Source organism: Phodopus roborovskii, unplaced genomic scaffold (assembly GCF_943737965.1).
Source record: "Phodopus roborovskii unplaced genomic scaffold, PHOROB, whole genome shotgun sequence".
In the NCBI taxonomy this organism is placed as follows: Eukaryota; Metazoa; Chordata; class Mammalia; order Rodentia; family Cricetidae; genus Phodopus; species Phodopus roborovskii.
Genome location: NW_026126517.1, coordinates 33,824,990 through 33,842,487, shown reverse-complemented (window position 1 = coordinate 33,842,487; position 17,498 = coordinate 33,824,990). Strand labels below are relative to the sequence as shown.

At 51.1% G+C, this 17,498-nt stretch overlaps 2 protein-coding genes across 8 annotated transcripts; one reads left to right on the top strand and one right to left on the bottom strand.

Annotated features, from left to right (window-relative positions):
* The first annotated feature begins 207 nt into the window (after positions 1-207).
* Neil1 (nei like DNA glycosylase 1) lies at positions 208-4,459 on the top strand. Of its 3 annotated transcripts, none has more exons than XM_051197539.1 (9): positions 208-657; positions 2,143-2,262; positions 2,352-2,415; positions 2,625-2,724; positions 3,038-3,165; positions 3,470-3,497; positions 3,653-3,714; positions 3,893-4,052; positions 4,195-4,459. In XM_051197539.1, the coding sequence occupies exons 1-9, from the start codon at positions 224-226 to the stop codon at positions 4,263-4,265; spliced, it is 1,167 nt and encodes a 388-aa protein (XP_051053496.1). In that variant the 5' UTR covers positions 208-223; the 3' UTR covers positions 4,266-4,459. The 3 variants fall into 3 exon arrangements, with proteins under 3 accessions (XP_051053496.1, XP_051053495.1, XP_051053497.1); XM_051197538.1 differs by having other exon boundaries at positions 2,143-2,277; XM_051197540.1 differs by lacking the exon at positions 2,143-2,262.
* Positions 4,460-5,119: 660 nt separating this feature from the next.
* Man2c1 (mannosidase alpha class 2C member 1) lies at positions 5,120-15,978 on the bottom strand. 5 transcript variants are annotated; one of them, XM_051197535.1, is made up of 26 exons: positions 15,703-15,971; positions 15,306-15,428; positions 14,832-14,955; positions 13,706-13,776; positions 12,134-12,311; positions 11,721-11,910; positions 10,538-10,644; positions 10,258-10,368; positions 9,989-10,081; positions 9,756-9,872; positions 9,448-9,543; positions 9,224-9,369; positions 8,767-8,890; positions 8,321-8,442; positions 8,145-8,230; positions 7,893-8,048; positions 7,604-7,701; positions 7,359-7,453; positions 7,001-7,105; positions 6,761-6,917; positions 6,523-6,666; positions 6,095-6,204; positions 5,922-6,001; positions 5,603-5,751; positions 5,413-5,522; positions 5,120-5,330 (listed from the first exon to the last, which is right to left on the bottom strand). In XM_051197535.1, the coding sequence occupies exons 1-26, from the start codon at positions 15,882-15,884 to the stop codon at positions 5,204-5,206; spliced, it is 3,201 nt and encodes a 1,066-aa protein (XP_051053492.1). In that variant the 5' UTR covers positions 15,885-15,971; the 3' UTR covers positions 5,120-5,203. The 5 variants fall into 5 exon arrangements, 3 of the variants coding, with proteins under 3 accessions (XP_051053492.1, XP_051053493.1, XP_051053494.1); XM_051197536.1 differs by lacking the exon at positions 7,893-8,048 and having other exon boundaries at positions 5,121-5,330; positions 15,703-15,969; XM_051197537.1 differs by lacking the exons at positions 14,832-14,955; positions 15,703-15,971 and having other exon boundaries at positions 5,122-5,330.
* Positions 15,979-17,498: the final 1,520 nt, after the last annotated feature.

Here is a 17,498-nt window from a genome sequence, read left to right as displayed (position 1 = left end):
TTCAGCTTCCCAGTACCCTGGCCCTGGCCTTGTTAGCACTGTGGATGGGGAATGCCTGTGGCTAGGTCAGCATCCTCCTGCCTATCCTAGGTGGCCATACACCTCTCTGGCTCTCGACCTTTTCCTCTGTAAAATCTTGGTGACAATTCCTACTTAACAAGATACCTTCTGGCACAGCTTGTTGTTCTTTTCCCTTTACAGGGGCTGCCATTCCTTCTTCAGAATGCCAGAGGGCCCAGAGCTGCACCTGGCCAGCCACTTTGTAAATGAGACATGTAAGGGGCTGGTATTTGGCGGGTGTGTAGAGAAGTCCTCTGTCAGCCGCAACCCTGAGGTGCCCTTTGAGAGCAGTGCCTACCACATCTCAGCCTTAGCCCGAGGCAAGGAGCTTCGCCTGACCTTGAGTCCCCTGCCTGGTGCCCAGCCTCCTCAGAAGCCACTGTCCCTTGTCTTCCGCTTTGGTATGACTGGATCCTTCCAGCTGGCACCTGCAGATGCATTGCCGCTCCATGCCCATCTACGTTTTTACACGGCCCCACCTGCCCCGAGGCTTGCCCTTTGCTTCGTGGACATCCGCCGATTTGGACACTGGGACCCTGGGGGTGAATGGCAGCCAGGCCGTGGACCCTGTGTCTTGCTGGAGTATGAACGGTTCAGGTAGGACTGGGTATGTAGGGTACCATCCAAGCCCACAAGAAACAAATCCTAGCCCCTACTGGGCCTCAGTCTCTCATCTGTAGATTGAGATGATGTCAGGGCAGGCTGAAGGAGGAAGGACAGCCAAAGGTCTGAGGACACAGAAACAGCATTAGAGTTGAGCTGGGACCCAGCATCCCAATTCGCTTTCTGGTGGTCCCAGGGCATCAAGGAAGGTAGAGGGCTTTCACCACACCTTAACAAGTCTGCACAATGGGAAGAGGGTGGTCTAGTGACCCTGTCAGGTTTTGGTGGTCTTTGCATTCTGTCTGCTCACCTGTCTATGTCCTGGGGTCTCCTCTATGACTGTCCCTGTTATCAGTACTTCCTCTAAAGAGTCAATAAGAGTCTCTGCTCCAAGACAGGCCCTGTAGGGTACATCCCTGTAGGGATGAATATGATCCCTTCGTTCACTGAACTGGTGATGTGCTGGTAAGGCAGGCAGCCAGGACACAGGATAAATCCACAGACCTTTGGCCAAGGGTGGGGAGCACATCAGGAAGGCCACATAAGGAAGTGTTTGAGCTAAGATCTGAATGGTGGAGATGGAGCCAGCTGTGTAAAGCTTGGAGGAGTCTTGGCAAGAAGTGAAGGTGTGCAGGTCTGAGGTAGGCCTGGCACTTTCTCATTTTCCCTCTGTGCCTCTGTGGAGCCCTAGACTTTGTCATATCTCTGGTGTCCCAGCAGCAATTGACTCCTGGCTGGCCCAGGAGAACCACTCTCGATAGCCCTGGGTTAGCGTTGCTTCATCTTTTCTATGGAGTTGGGGGGCATAGGCTGCTTGCCAGCAGGTTCTATTTCGTCTCTTGATAGACCTCAGAGCTGTTTCCACAGTCTTCCAGCTTGTGCTAGAGTGAGGGGAGGGGGTCAGCACCACACAGAAGCATCTCCTTTTTTTTTCTTAGAACTTCTTGTCACACACTCACTCATGCCCACCACCCAGCCAGTCCTTCATACTTTGAGGAAGTAGGGGCAAGTTGAGACAGGATTTCACTCTATCCCAGGATGGCCTGGTATTTGCTACATACTTATGGTAGTAGGGTTACTGCCTCAGCCTTTCCAGTATTATGGTCACAGGCATAGCCACCACACCTTGTGGTGTGTGTGTGTGTGTTATATAGTCCTGCTCAGCCTGGGATTAGCTGTTGGTAAGGCTAGCCCCAGACTTGCCTCTATCCTTCTGTCTCAGCCCCCCCCCCCCAAGTATTGAGATTTCAGCTGTGAGCCACCATGCCTAGCTGAACATTTTTGATTCTTTAACAATAAACAACTCCATATTGTTCCCATGTAACAAACAGGAAAACTGAGGCTCCAGCTGTGTAAATAGTAATGAGACCAGAGGGAGCTGGGACCGTTTCCCTTTGCACCAGGAATAGCCTCCCCAGCCCTTCATCCCTCTCCTGAGGTGAGGGATGGGTCTCATGCATCCAGCCTATGTCCCTGTAGGGACAACGTACTTCGGAACCTATCAGACAAAGCCTTTGACCGGCCCATCTGCGAAGCCTTGTTGGACCAGAGATTCTTCAATGGCATTGGCAACTATCTGCGGGCAGAGATCTTGTACCGGTCAGCAGGAAGGCTGTGGGAACAGTGGCTGGAGTAGGGTATGGGTGGTCACATCCACCATTTAACCTGGGCCCTCCTCACCATCCCAGGCTGAAGATGCCCCCTTTTGAGAAGGCCCGTACAGTTCTAGAGTCCCTGCAACAGTGCCGGCCGGTGAGGACAGTGCACAAGCACGTGTGTGCTGGTGTGGGTGGCAAGGGTATGGGTAGTCACATGTCTCTACCTTAGCTCACCAAGTGTGTGGAGGGTGTCCTCCACACACATCAAAGGTCTTGTCAGGTTTAAAGGGGAATCCATTGTCTTCAGTGTGAGGTGGGGTGAGAGCCGTGTTAACACCTTGGTTCTGCCCACACACCCTTCAGAACCCAGAGCTGACCCTGAGCCAGAAGATCAAGGCCAAACTTCAGAACCCAGACCTGCTGGAACTGTGTCACTTGGTGCCAAAGGAAGTGGTTCAGCTGGGTGAGGCCTGGGGAAGCCAAGATGGCTAGCGATGTCCGCTTTTGCCTCTGTGAGGTGCTGAGCAGCTGTCCTCTTGGCCGTGGGGAATGGGACTTTGCTTAACAGACCAGGTCTCTTGGCATGTTTCCACATCCTCCCAGCCTGCCATGCAGTAGAAGGGACAAGGATTCACCTTGCTGATGGAGAGGGGCCAGGACACCAACCTAGTCACAGTGGGAGGAGGGAGTGTGGCGCTGAGCCATGTTGAACCAGACTCCTTGTTCCTCCCATTCCACAACACCCCTCACCTCTAACTGGTTCCTCCGTCCCTCAGGGGGCAAAGGCTATGGACCAGAGCGTGGAGAAGAGGATTTTGCTGCCTTTCGAGCTTGGCTGCGGTGCTATGGCATGCCAGGCATGAGTTCCCTGCGAGACCGGCATGGTCGTACCATCTGGTTCCAGGTTTGAGACCTATTGCTCAGATGCAGCTTGGGGTAGCAAGATAGGTCTGAGCCAGGTAGAGATGACCTTAGCTTGTGGAGGCCTGCCAAAGATCACATTGTTCCTGAGTGTACAGTATAGTTCTCCAGTGTGATACTCTTCTCCTTGGAGTCCCAGGGTCTAAGCCAGTCAAGGCAGTGTGTGTGTTGAGAGAAAGGTAGAGGGGTATGCTGCTCTGAAAGGATAGATATGGTCCTACCACCCCATGGAAAACTGCCTGTTCACCAGACCAGGTTGACTCAGAATTGTCCTCATTCTGTTTTAGGGTGATCCCGGGCCCTTGGCACCCAAAGGTAAGCAACTCTTAATGTAATAAAGAGGTGGAAGGCCATGGGCCAGCCTTACACACCCACCCTCCCATCCTTCTCTAATCTTGGAGTCACCCAGCAGTAAGTCTAGAGAGGGGCTGAATCAGCCCTAGGGCTAACTCCAGGACAACATTCAACAGGGGGCAGATCCCGGAAGAGGAAACCAAAGGGGACACAGCTGGGGCCTGAGGACAGAAAAGAGGTATGAGCCCCAGCCCACCAGCTAGCCAGTCAGAGTCCTCTGCACTGACTCTTGCCAACTCCACTTCTCAGGCCAGGCTCCCAGCCAGCTGTCTTCCTCTCTCCAGGGGGTACTGGTGCATGGTGGGGAATGTGAACTGCTAGGAAGAAAACCAATAAGGGCCATTTTCTCTGTCCAGGACCTTCTGCTTTCAAGGAAGTCCATTTCCAGGACGCGGAGGCCCAAGAAACACCCTAAGACTATAGCTCAACAGTCTGCAGGGACCAGCCTCCAACAAAACCAGGGAACCCCTACACCCCCCAAGAAAGGAAAGAGAGGGGGGCGACCGGCCACCACAGGTGGGCCTTTTCAACATCCTGGAGCTGGAAAGGGACCCCAGGGAGTGGCTCTTCAGGGAGGATGGAAGGTAATACAGGGTGGACAGAGAGGAAGGCCTAGTTCAGGACACAAGAGTCACTGCCTCACCTGCTCTCCCCACAGGTCACCGCAGACCCCCAAAGAGTAAGGCCAATACCCAATCCAGGGAGACTGGGGGAACTTCAGCCTCATAGATGGAGGTTTCCTTGCTTGGATTCTCTTCCCTGCTGCCTTGCTATGAATCTAGGGCATGTCTGAATCCCTGGAAGCAATGTGCCCTAGCCCCCGTGACTTTTCCTATACAACTGTTTTTTGAAGCAGGGTCTCAAGGCTGGCCTTGAGCACATGTGTACCTAAGGATGACAATGAACTCCTGATTGACCTTCCTGCCTTCCTTTCCATAACTGCTGGCATTACAGGTGTGAGTCACCACACCCTATTGATTTTTTTGTTGTTGTAGTCTTTTCAAGACAGGGTTTCTCAGTGTAGCCCTGGCTGTCCTGGAACTTGCTTTGTAGACCAAGCTGGCCTTGAACTCAGAGATCCACCTGCCTCTGCCTCCTGAGGGCTGGTATTAAAGGTATGTGCCACCACCTCCTGGCTTGTGATGTTAATAAATATATGCCATCTTCCTCATGCTTTTTAAAGTCCATGTGAAAACATTAACAAACTAGTAAATCTGAACTTCTTAGGCTGCATAAGGTATGAGAAGGCCAGATTGAAAAGGCATGATGCATGGCTCCACCTACTTATAAATGCTAATTCTATATTTTCCATCCTTCCCCCACTGGAAACTCAATCAGAGGACAGTGTGCCTCTGCAGAGCCAGCCCCTCTGCAGACCTGGGCTCAGGTAGTCCAGCATTCTTCAGGGCCTCTGGTGGGATATACTCCCAGCCTAACATTTGCCCAAAGCCCTAGAGCCACAAGCTAGACTCTGCACACACAGGCAACCTTAGATCTTGCCCCTGGAAAGTAGCTCTTTTCATCCTCCTTACAGCCCAAGGAGTGGCCTGACCAGGAGCAGCAACGTTGGATTAGGGCTGCTAATCTAAGCATTTATTGCACAAGATGCTTGTTTTGGGCTGAGGAGGTGGAAATGAGGAGTTCCTAAAGCTTTCCACAAACAAGACTCAGTTTGGTGGAGGCTGAAGCACGAGCAATAGGGACCTCACTTGAAAGGGAGAAAAGGTAAGCTTCAGGCGGTTGTCCCGAAGGGACAAGTGACCAGTAGGGTCTCGCTGCTCCAGGAGGTCACAACTGGATGGAGAAAAGGAGAGGCCGTAAGGACTGACAAGGGCAGGGCTCCTCCCATCTCTACCTCTATCTCGTTTCCACTCACAGGATGGCCTCCTGAACGGGCAAAGATGTGTGTAGCCAGCAGTCCACATGGCTGCCATAGGCCTCATACAGCCTTAGAACCAGTGTGCGGTGCTGATGGCTCTTCTCAGCCTGCAAAAGGAAAGCAGGGTGGTGGGCAGGGCCAAGACCTGTGTATCCCAGGAACCTCCCCAGACTATCCTGTCCCTTGCCTGCTTGATGGTCTCCAACACTACTGCTGGTGAAGAGACAGAAAAGGCACTCCAGGTAGTGGCAGGTGCTGGGCCTGAAGCTGGCAGTGCCAGCAGAGGAAAGTTGAGGTTGTAGGCAGCATGGATAACGCCAGCCTCTTGGAAAGATCCTGGAGAAGGACCAGAAAGAAACACTTGTGGACAATGGGTCTCCCCACAGAGCCTCTAGAGAAGATATGGGGCTAAACTGCCTCAGTTTACTACAGTATCTGTTGGAGATTCAGAAAAGGGCAGAGAGGTGTCAAAAGTAACAGAAGGGCCCCATCACCCTGGTACTTACCCTTGTGTGGCATCAAGGCATAAGTGAATTCATGGCGCCCCATATCGGCAGTAACATCTGGGGCCTTAGGTGCACGCAACCTGGAGTGGGAGGGAGAAACTGGAGGGCTGGAGTTCGAGTACAGGAAGCCCCACAACCACGCTGGCCCTGGGCCTGGCAGGCACTGCACTCACAGTGAGAGGCTAAGGACATTGCCTCGTACTGACGTTCCATACTTGCAGTTGTTGAGCAGGGCCAACCCAAAGTCACACTCAGACAGATCTATCCAGCGGTGGGCCCATACCTGAAGGGCAGACCCAAGGCCTATGGGTGAATCTACCCCAAAGCTCTTTTCAGTAGGAGCCTATGGTTGCATCTTAGCTGACACCCAAGGAAGCTTTGGGCATGCCATCCCACCTGTCTGCCTGCCTCCTGCCTACCTGTCTGGTAACGGTGGCTATAGTATCAAACCAAAGTAAAGGATTTACCAAATGCCTAGCCCGTGTTAGAAGCCACAGGTGTCAGACATTTTCCTCCTCTGGTCCACAAACTACAAAATTAGTCTCTCCTCAGTCAGGGATGAGTCCAAGCCCCACCCTTCCCCCCATTTCCCACATCAGACCTCATATCGAGCCCAGTCCCAAGAGGTGTTATAGTGGGTAGGCCTCTGAAGGTGCCCGAACTGGATCTCATAGGTGGCCCAGGGACTCCGTATTCGAGCAGGGAACTCCACCTTGAGGAACTTGTGGGCCTCATGCCAGTGCACCTGGGAGTGGAATGGAGGGTGAGGACAAGAGAAGGGCACTAGGTCTCTTCACCAGGCCCATCTGGGAAGAGGGCCACTACCCTGCCCCTTCTACCTCAGTGTGGAAGCGGACATAGGGGCAACCAATGTCCAGCACAACCTCCTGGCTGAGCCGACTGCTGGGGCTGATCTGCAGCAGGAACCAGGCACTGCCCCGAAGGCCACCTTCAGCGCCTACTGCCAGGGTCCCTGCCTGGCCCCGCACAGGTTTCCTGTGGGATGAAGGTGGGAGGCACTAAGCCAGAGCAGTGTGTATCCAAACCATGACTACCCCCAGGACCTGCCTAGTATGTACCGTGTCTCTAGGTGATAGTCCATGACATCCCACGCATCCCAATACAACGGCACATCATCAAACAGCACAAACTGGTTCCCCACGGCACCCTCAGCAATCGCCTCCCTGGAAGGACATGAAGGCAGGTGCTTCACAAGAGTATGGCCTTGCTCTCTCCAGCTGTGCTTGGTGGGGACAGGTTAAACAGGGCCAGGGGCCAAGAGACTGCCAGCCCAGCCTGCCCCGCCCCAAGTGTGGTTCCAGCCTCAAGGCACTTGTAGACTACTTGGACAGTGTGGTGGCTAGGGGACAGAGGGAAGAGGCAGAGTTTGGGATCTACTCGCCAGGCATGGGGTTAAGAACAAGGAAGGGTTGGCACCTGCCAGAAGCCACCAGGACCAGCGAAGTAACACAGCCAGTTGGGTCCAGTCTCACCCGGATGATGCCATTGTCCAGAGTCACAGAACCGTCAGTCTTGGGTGGGAGAGTCCTCAAGCTGAGTCAGCTTGTGTTCCCCACCCCTAGCCCAGCCCTCCTAAAGCCAGGCATTACCCCAGAACCTTTCTCAAGACCCAGGCACGCCCCAGAGAAAGCCTCACCCCATTGGGAGCTGCTGGAACTTACCTCCTGCACCACAAACACAGGCTGCTGGGTCAGCAGGGGCTGCGGTGAGGTAGGGGTGGGAGCAGGAGCATAGCCAACACTGGGCACTGTCACCAGGGCTGGGGACAAGGCCGGGCATCAGTGTCACCTCTCTGACCTTCTAGAAACCTTACTCAGGTTAAGGATAGGTTGAGTGGATAAGCTGTAGCTGCTTCTCTCCAGACTGGAGCGCCCTGGGGAAGTCTCCCTGCCATGCTGCCTAGCCTTGGTTCTTCCCGCTGCAGGACCAGCCTTCCCCTTCAGCTCATACCTAGGCTGTGAGCCCCACCAGGCTTGGGCAATGCCAACACTTCAGTGCGCTTCCAGGGCAGCGTGTTGAAAATGAGGAGGCCTTCAGGACCTGGCTCCCCAGCACACAAGGCTGCAGCTGCCGCACTGAGCAACATACTGCCATGGGAGCGGATGTCTGAGGAGAGATGGGTTTAATCATGGGTGGGCAATGGGTTCCACTTGGCCCTGGGTGGAGAGCAGCGGGACCACTATGAATTCAGGTCAGTCTCACCTTCATAGTAGCTCAAGGCATCTTCTGCCACCAGCTGAATGCAGCTTCCAGTCAACACATCATGAAACTGGTTGAGGAGTAGGAGCCTGCAGGGACCAAAGGCAGAAGGGAAGGCTGGGAAGAGCAGCCAGTGGGAGGGTGGGAAGTCAGGTGAGCAGCAGAGACATCGGACTGACCTCCAGAGATGCTGCAACTGGGCTGCTGGGTATAGGAACTGAGCACTTCGGGCTAGGGCCAGGCTGCTCAGCAGCTCCACATCATGAAGGATTTGCTCACATTCCCGGTTCCTCTTCTTGAGCTGTGCCCAGGGAGGGAGAATCTGCTTGGAGTCTGCTGTGATCTAAGATACCTTCAAAAGCTCTCTTGCTCAGAACCCTTGACAGCTTCCAAAGGCCTTCTGGACATGATCTCTCATAGGAAACTTACCCCAAGTGGCCCTCCCACCTGAGAGGCTGCCTCACCTCCTGCCTGTGTGAGGGATTAACCCAGCTATTACCTCTTCTTTTCAAACCTCTACTTGGGAGAAGCCACTGAACACCACCTTCACCCTCCCCACCCCCTTTCCCGACGGCCCTACACAGACTAAGGCCCTCTTTTGTTAGGTTGGTAGCCTGGCCCTGACCTGGGCATGGGTGGTATAGGTGCCATTGTGTAGTTCCAGGAAGAGTTCCCCAACCCATGTGCACAGCTGCACTGAGTCTCTCTCCAGTGCTGTGAAGAGCTGTCCAGGCGAAGATAGCTGCACTCTGAGGAAGACCACAAGCCTGGGCTCCCAGGTGGGAGCCCTATAGTTTGCCCTTGCTCTACAGTGCAGACCAGAGGGCCCCACAGAGAGGACACGCCCTAGAAAATCCCCTGTATATAGTGCTGCACTCAGGTAGGGTCAAGCCCCTTCCTACAACAGAATTTCCCTCTACCCTAGCCCCATAGTGGGAGTTTGGAAGATTGAGAGACACGAGGTCCAGTGGAAGGGTTGAGTTTGATATATAAATAGAAGGCAGAGTTAGGGAAAGAGCTCAAGGGTGGGGCTACATGAAGGTGGCTTGAGAGCCAAGGGTTGATGTCGGCTCAGGCCTGACCTGGGCAGCCCATCAGTGTTGCCCAACCGCTTTAGGCGGTCCAGCATGGTCTGTGTGGGACCACCTCCTCCATCTCCAAAGCCGAAGAGAAAGCCACTATGGTTGGTCCGCCCCTTGTCCCGATTGTTGGTCACTGTCTTCAGCACCTAGATGGATAGGGACAGGTCAGCCTAGGACAGGACACCCAGCCATCTCTGAATCCTCAGCATCATATATCGCCTCACCTCCTCCACACTGCCCTGCATTCCATATGAGTCTCCAGGTGGGAAGTGGACCAGCACTCGGGAGCCATCCAGCCCCTCCCAGAAGAAGGTATGGTGCTGCCGGCAGAGACAGGCAGGAGAGAGGCCAAAGTCAGACCTGAGACAGTATGGGCCATTCACATCCATGTTAGCTATAATCCAGGTAGAGTCCTACCACAATCTGAATAGGGTTTTGGTAGTCTGTCCAGGCCCCCTCAAGAACCTGGAAAGGGGTGAATGGGCCAAATGGGATCCAAACCCTGTGACCCTGACCCCTGGGGCTTGCTTACTGGGAAAGAGTTGACCAAGTTCCAACTTAGCTTCTGTGTCAGGAAGCGTTTGATGCCACAGCCACGCATGATCTGGGGGAGCTGGGCTGAGTATCCAAATGTGTCTGGCAGCCAGAACTGCAGGGAGAAGGCTCTGGGTTCTCAGTGGAGGCATCTGAGCCTTAGCCCTCTGTACTGTGGGCCAAGGCCCAATGGCCCCTGTGTATAGCCTGGTGTGGTAGCTCCCAGCCTACCTCAGAGCACATCTTCCCAAACTCCTGCAGAAAGAAGTTCTGGCCCTGTAGGAACTGCCTCACCATGGACTCTCCACTGGGAAGATTCCCATCCTGACAGGGGCCACAGCAAGAGAGCTCGAGTTAGCACCAAACCAGACACAGGTAGGAGCTATCGTGAAGGTGCAAGGGTTACCCTGGCATGGGGTTATAACCCCAGGATGAGTCCATCCTGCTCTTTCCAGCCCAGCTGCCAGCTGCTAGAGGATGGTGCTAGGAATGGCACTTACCATTTCTACCCAGGTGCCTCCCACAGGCACAAACTGTCCACGGCAGGCAAACTCCTGGAGTCGGGCATGCAGGCCAGGATAGTGGCTCTTTACCCATTCTAGCTGTTGTGCCTGTGGGGAACATGGGGTAGGAGCTGGGCCAGGAGTGGAAAGGACCCCACTCATGATCGAGCATCTGGTGGCCCCATGGGTAGCTGAGAGGAAAGAACACTCTTGGCCTTCAAAGTCCCCAGACCTTAGGGAACTTCAGCCCCACTCTGTTGTACAGTTGCCCTCTGACCTGAGAGCAGGCAAAGATGAAGTCAGTGTTCTGCTCCATGAGCTTCACAGTTGTTGACCAGCTCCTCGCACATTTCCGGACAGTTTCCTTGAAAGGCCAAAGCCAGGCTGGGGGAGGAGGGTGCAGAGTGGAGTCAACAAGGGCCCCCTCTAGTTTACCCCCTCTCATCTTACACCCAATCCTTTTCAGACTCAGCCTAAGGTTCTAGAGGGTCAGCCTTGCCCTCTTCTCATACCAGGTCTACCCTGCTATCCCTCCTGTGGTATCCCTCCTGCAAGGTAGGAGAGGATGGGGAAAGATGGACTGGGATCAGCTGCAGGACACAGGTACCAGGCCCTGGAAGAACAGTCCTTAGGCTCAGATTTCCCAGAGGCAGAGGTACTAGAACATGGTACAGGATAGGCTTGTTAGAGCAAGCTGTACTATGGGAGGACCTCCAGGCCTCAGGTCCAACCTTATTCACCCAGGACACCACATGGTGGCTCCACGGACAGAGTCCTTGTTCCATGATCAGAAACCTTAGCTGAATCAGAATCAATACAGCAAGGATCTTGTTTAAAACATGCATTTCAGGGTGTGGTGGCTCACACCTGTAATCCACCATTCAGGAGACTGAGGCAGAAGGACTGCTATCAAAACCTGCCAATGATACATAGCAAACACCTGAACTTAAACACAGTAACAATGGGCAAACAAACCCAAACCCAAAACTCTCAGAGATACCACAAACTCATCAGGTGCAAAGCTGAGTACTTGACCCTTCCTGAAAACCTGCCCCTGTGCTTGGGGGTCCCTGTCTCATCTAATTCCATTTTTGTTTTATTCTCACTAATTCAGATGTCATTTTGCCTAGGAAACCTCTCTGGGCTTTCTAATCTGGCAAGGTTAAATACCTCTTCTAGTCCCAAGTTCCATATGTAACCCATATGGCCGATATGGGGTCATCAGTCTCCACAATCTATCCAACGTCTGTCACAGGGCCTCTTGGGGTAGCAGGTTTTAGTGTAAGAATAAGCAAGCCATAGCTAGCAGGACTTATGATCCAATACCCCTGACTCATTACACCCATCCGGATAAATAAGGTTCAAAGAGGACAAAACATTACCAAGCATCATGTGCTTTTCAGGCATAGCCTTAAAGGGCACCCCTGACACACAACAACCAGTGGTGGTTGGTGCCCTACCTGTATCAATGTGGCAGTGCCCCATGGCATGGATAGTATGTTGACTTTCACCCCCATGTTGGCCAAAGAACTTGGAGGCCAGGGCCTTGGCTGCTGAGTAGGTCTCAGGCTGGGCAGGGTCACACATGTTCACCATCTGATTGGCTGTGTACAGGGCCTGGAAGCTGCGCTGGTTGTCCTTTCCCAGGCCCTGTAGCAGGGTTCTGTACTTTAATGCCTTCATAAGCACTATTACAAAACTGGGCAACAACAGATCTCTCAAGGGTTCTCAGCAAAGCTCCCCACTTCTAATCCTTTATTCCCACAGAAGCCCCAACTCAGTACCATTCCTGTTTACACAGGAAAACTCTATTCTGACCAGAGACAATCTTCCTGGAACAGAGCTCCAGATGGGGAATGGGGCACTCCAGTACCTTGGCCACACCCAGCAGTAGCTCCAGGTCCACCAGGAGCTTGTGGACATCACGATGGAACACAGCCAGCTTAGCTTGGCTCAGGTGGAACATCTTCTCCGGGTCAGGGGCTGCAATCATGCTTCCCTTCCCGGCCCCCAGAAGCCCATTGCAGGCTACTTCCACATAGAGAGTCAAGCTGTAAATGTAGAGAGGCAGTCTCAGGTCAACAGACTGGCAAAAGATTCTAGGAGCTTGAGAAGAGGGAAAGTAGGAGGCATTCAGTTGACTCTTCCCCATTTACTTCCAGGATCCACTTCCCAGAGGAACCCATGGAATGTCAGGTGTATTTGTGGGAGGATCATAATAGAAATACCAGTACAAATCCATGTCCTCTGAGGAGTGTTCTACTATGGGCAGAGAAGATAGGAGCTAACCTGGGATTCCTACAAGCTACACTACTGTTTAGCTTCATATATCTGAAGCTGTCTGTGCAAAGTATTCTTAGTCTCAGAGCTCGCAGTGTGCAGTAAACTAGTTTGGCTCTTCCAAGGCTGACTTTCAGCCCCAAGCTCCAATAGCTAGCATAGTACAGCCAGCTCTACCATGGAAGCAGCATCTGGGGTCGGCTAAAGCTAAACTCAACGTAATGAGGGAAGCCTTTCTGACTCTTCTCCCAGCCCCTCCTAGTCTGGCAATTCCCAAATGGAGTTCTCAGTATGTTCTTCCAGAATCTTCAGCAGCTTCATAATTCTATGCATATTTCTGTCTCCCTTTGTTGTCGAGGGTCCTTTACCACACTGCCAGTGTTTGGAAGAAACAGTGTACAGTAAAATATGAAATACAATAATGTAATCATACATGGTAGCACCCAACTTTAAACCCAGCACTTGGAAGGCAAGAAGCATGTAGAGCTATGTGAATTCAGATCTACAAAGTGAGTTCCAGGATAGCCAGGGCTACACAGTGGGACTGTTTCAAACAAAACAAAACAAAACAACAACAAAATTCAATTAAACCAATGTCTTAGCTTTTGAAGGTATCATAGATACCCCCTCGATATGAAAAAAAAAAAAAAAAGGAATGTAAAAGGACTGAGTGCAAAATGCCAAGCATGTATATTCTCAACTAGTAAATGGAATGTTTGCCAAAAGAAATCTTGAGACTATGAATGCTGAGATGTTAAGAATGGTCATCCCCGGGTGGAAAGATAATAGGAGTGATTTGCTTGTGTTCTTTTATATTTACCACAAGAAAATATTAAGGTATGTGTGTGTGTGTGTGTGTGTGTGTGTGTGTGAATGCCACATGCATGTAGTTACCCTCAGAATTCAGCTGGAGTTATAGGCAGTTATGAGCTACCTGATGCAGGTGCTGAGAACCAAATCAGGTCCTCTGGAAAAGTAGTTGAATGCTTTCAACTGTTGAGCCATCTCTCTAGCCCTATACAGTAAATATTTTTATAGTGGGGGGGGTTGGAGAATCAAGCTACCTATAACTAAAGTATGTGAGGGCAGATGTGCTAGGAAGTACTTCTGAAGTCACTCAGGCCTCAGCTCCTCCCAGCTTACCAGTCCCCTGAGACTCGCTCACCTCCGGGGATCTCCTTCTCCCAGCTTATCAGTCAGGACATAACTAGTCTTTTCACCCTCTTTGGTTAAACCCTGGTAGAGAAAAGAAAGACAGGGTCTGAGGACTTTGAACAATTCAAAGAAAGTATAATGCCAAAGGAGACCAAGCTCACTATCCAATTACCCAACCTCAAGTCCTCTACCAGGAAAGGCTAGGCAAAACTAATCAGGGACACTTGGTAGCAAGTTCCCCACCTACTGATGACCAGCATACAGCATATGGTTGCTAGCATATGGTCTAATGGGAAAGCTCCTGGGCAGAAGTTAGGATGCCTGGAGTGGCTTCTGATGGCCCTTTTCCTGTGAATGTATAAAGGGAAATCCCATGGAATGAGCCAGATATGGTGATACAGGTCTATAATTCTAGCTACTTGGGAGGTCAATGCAGGAGGATAACAAGTTCAAGGCTTGAAAACTCAGCAAGACCCTTTCTCAAATTAAATGGGGATGCAGGGTGAGTGGGTCAACAAAGTAGTTAAGAACACTTGCTTAGCAAGTCCTGGGTTCAATTAATTAAAAAAAAAAAAAAGTCCAAGGAGTTTGAGACAGATTTGCTCATCCCCAGTGTAGAGCAAGGTGGGTCCCAGGGAATATCTGTTTAGCCAGTGAAGGGAGGAAGGTTGAGTAGGGCTCTGCCTTCTTTTAGGACAATTCTCACCCCAGATACTGGAATTTGGAATGGAAGTTGTATGAACCATAGAACCTGTTTTTTTTTTTAAAACCTATAAATGGACATAAAGTCCTCATATACACATGTTAAACCAGTTATGACATTTAACATACAGAAGCAGTTATATATCTGGGGAATGAGATGTGAAAATAAGAAATTCATTACTCTTGGGAAGATAATTTAATGCCTTACTTTATACTATTCTAGAATGATCTGCTGTTTCTGCAATAAGTATGTACTAAATACAATAAAAATAGCTTATGAAAACTGGGGGTTGAAATGAAAATTGGCATCCAAATGGCAATTCCCTCAGACCTGAAACATGAAACCACTCTGGAGATCCAGTCATTCAGCTGTGACTTCTCCAAAAACCAGGGCTAATCTGTATCTGGGTCTGAGTCTGAGGGGTGCACCTCACCTGAACGGGTTCCCCATCACGCCAGACAAGGCTTTCACCATCACTTTCCCAGCAAAGATGAACTTCCTGGCCCACCCACGCTTCGGGGATGACCAGTTCTACCCGGAACCAGCAGGTCCACCATCTGTAAGAGAGCTATTGTGATGGGCCTAGGAGTGGAAACCCTGTTCTGACATAGTTCCTTGAATTAAATGTCAGCAGGGCCTTAAGTATCTGTAGCATCACAAGGTACTCAGCTTTGAGCCACAGAAACAGTCATGGTGGTGAACAAAGACACAAGGGAAGGATCATTCACCTAAGGAGGGAAAGGGGCAGAGGCAGCAGGGATGAAAATACTCAGGTGAAGACAACAAAGTTTCCCAGCAACTGCGCTACTCTCAATCATATAAGCAGTCTAGGGCCCAAGACAACGTGGTATTGCCTTTGGTGCTGAGGACTTAGAGGGCGGGACTTCCCAAGCTGGGTGTTACCCACGTGGGTCCGAAGCTGTCGCCGACCTGCGCAGGGCTGAAGTCCTGCTGCACCGCCTCCTCATAGGGCAGCCTCTCCGGCGTTAGGAAGCTGGAGAGTGTCACGGGACAGCTGTCCCCGAAAAGCCTGGGCAGAAACCAATAGGCGCGTGCTTGAAGCCGCTCCCTTTCCACCCATGAGCCAGACGACGGGTGGGAAAACGCGCTCACGTATCATCACGCCATGAGGACTGCCTGGCAGCTGAGCAGCATATACCACCCTCTACCAGCCGCTGCTCGCCTCGTCCGCGGAGGACACTTTGTTTCGCGGCCCGGGTGGCCACAAGCATGGGTTTCCCTCCGGAAGGGAAGGAATGAGCGCGCGGATGCGGCTTGCGGCTACGAAGAACAGAAGGACACACCTTCCGCGGAGGTTACAATCGGTGAAGTAGGTCGGGGACACGAACTTCTCCACCCGCTCAAAAGTGGTACGCCAATGCTTCAAGAGCGGCGCTACTGCCATGGCGATGAGCCCACTTCTCTCCTGGGAAGATCCTTGGTGCTGCCGGCTCGCTGCACAACCTAGAAACAAAGGTTCCGGCATTCAACCAGCACCTTCCTGACCCGAGCAGCTTTTCTTGGGACACGAGCGGCTTTCGTAAGATGCTGGCTTTGGGGCGCCAAACTGGTGAAACCCGGAAGTTGCGTCTTCGCGGTTGTCATCTCACCCAGCTGTCAGCTGGGTAAATTGTCCTTAAATAAAATGGTAAGTTTGAGCTGTGATGTGGTTCGGTAAGGAGACTGCTTGCCTAGGATGCAGGAAGCCCTGGGTTCGTGGAGGCGGGAAAGTGAATTGAAGGATATCCGCGGCAACATAGCAATTTGAGGAGAGCCTGAGCTACCAAAGACTCTGAAAAGCAAGGAATATGGATGGAATCCCTGGAAGGTTCTGGAAAAAGATTTAGGGCCAATCAAGAATTAATTTGCTTTCTAGTCGTCTCACTTAAGCACTAGTACCTGCATAATATGAAAGGCAACAAGGCTGCCTCTGTTCAAGCTGATTAGCAATGTATTGATAGGGAAAAGGGGCTTTGTACCCTCAATAACCCTCCCTCCATTACATACATTATATACATCACTGTTGCCCATCACCAAAATGTAGTTTTGACCTGATGAAGCAGGTTAACAAGTGCATAAGTTTTAAGCCAAACTCTAACTTTACCGTTTGCCAGAGTATCTGTAAAATCACTACAAGAAAAAAAGAGAAATCTGATTAGCCTGTTTTAATGGAAATAACTAGGTTTGCATTTCAAATTCCAATTACTTAGAAAAATGACCAAGTGTAGGGTGGGGCAAGCAACAGAGGCACTCAGATCTCTGAGTTCAAGGTCAGCCTGGTTTACAAACCCAGCTCCAGGACAGCAAGGACTATACACAGAGAAACCCTTTCTCAAAAACTAAAATGGACTACCAAGGTCATTTAAACATAAATGTCTGCTTTGTGAAACCTTGATCAAAGTTCCCTATGTTATTGGTCACCAGGACTTTTTCTCCTGAACTAGCCCTGAAATCCTACCCTGACCTGCAGGAAAGTAACTGTAACACAGTGAGATTTAAGCATTTGGTAGCAACAACCAAGGCTGTCTCTACTCAGACCCATTTTCTTCTAGACCCAGCATGGTCTTGAGGGAGCAGAAAAGTGAACTATGGTTGAGGAAATCACACTCTCAGTGTTCCTGATAAACTGCTCCAGCCATAGTTCTACAATGTTTTTCCATTAGGCTTTTTATTGCCTTCAAGAGCATCTTACCCTCCTGTGACAAAAATACCTGTATTCCCAGAACTTTGGAGTTTTTAAGCAGCCTAAGTTATGTGACCCTGTGTCAAATAAGTAAAAGCAGCTCACTTTGTATTTTGAAAACCCAGGAGTCAATATTTTTTCCCTTTATGGTGGTGTTGGGAATTTAAAAAGCATTGTTAAATTTCATGGGGGGTGAGGTCAGACAGCTCCCTCTTACAGTGTAGGATCCTGGGGTCCAGGTCTCGAACTTAGGTCTTCAGGCTTAGTGGCAAGAACTTTAACCAGCTGAGCCATCATCTCATTGGCCCAGGTACCAGGAAATTTTAACCAGAAAATATAACTGTGAGGGCTAGTTCATTGTTGTTCAGCAAGTCCAGGCCAACCAAATTAGCAGATCCCGAACACTTGTGTCAATTT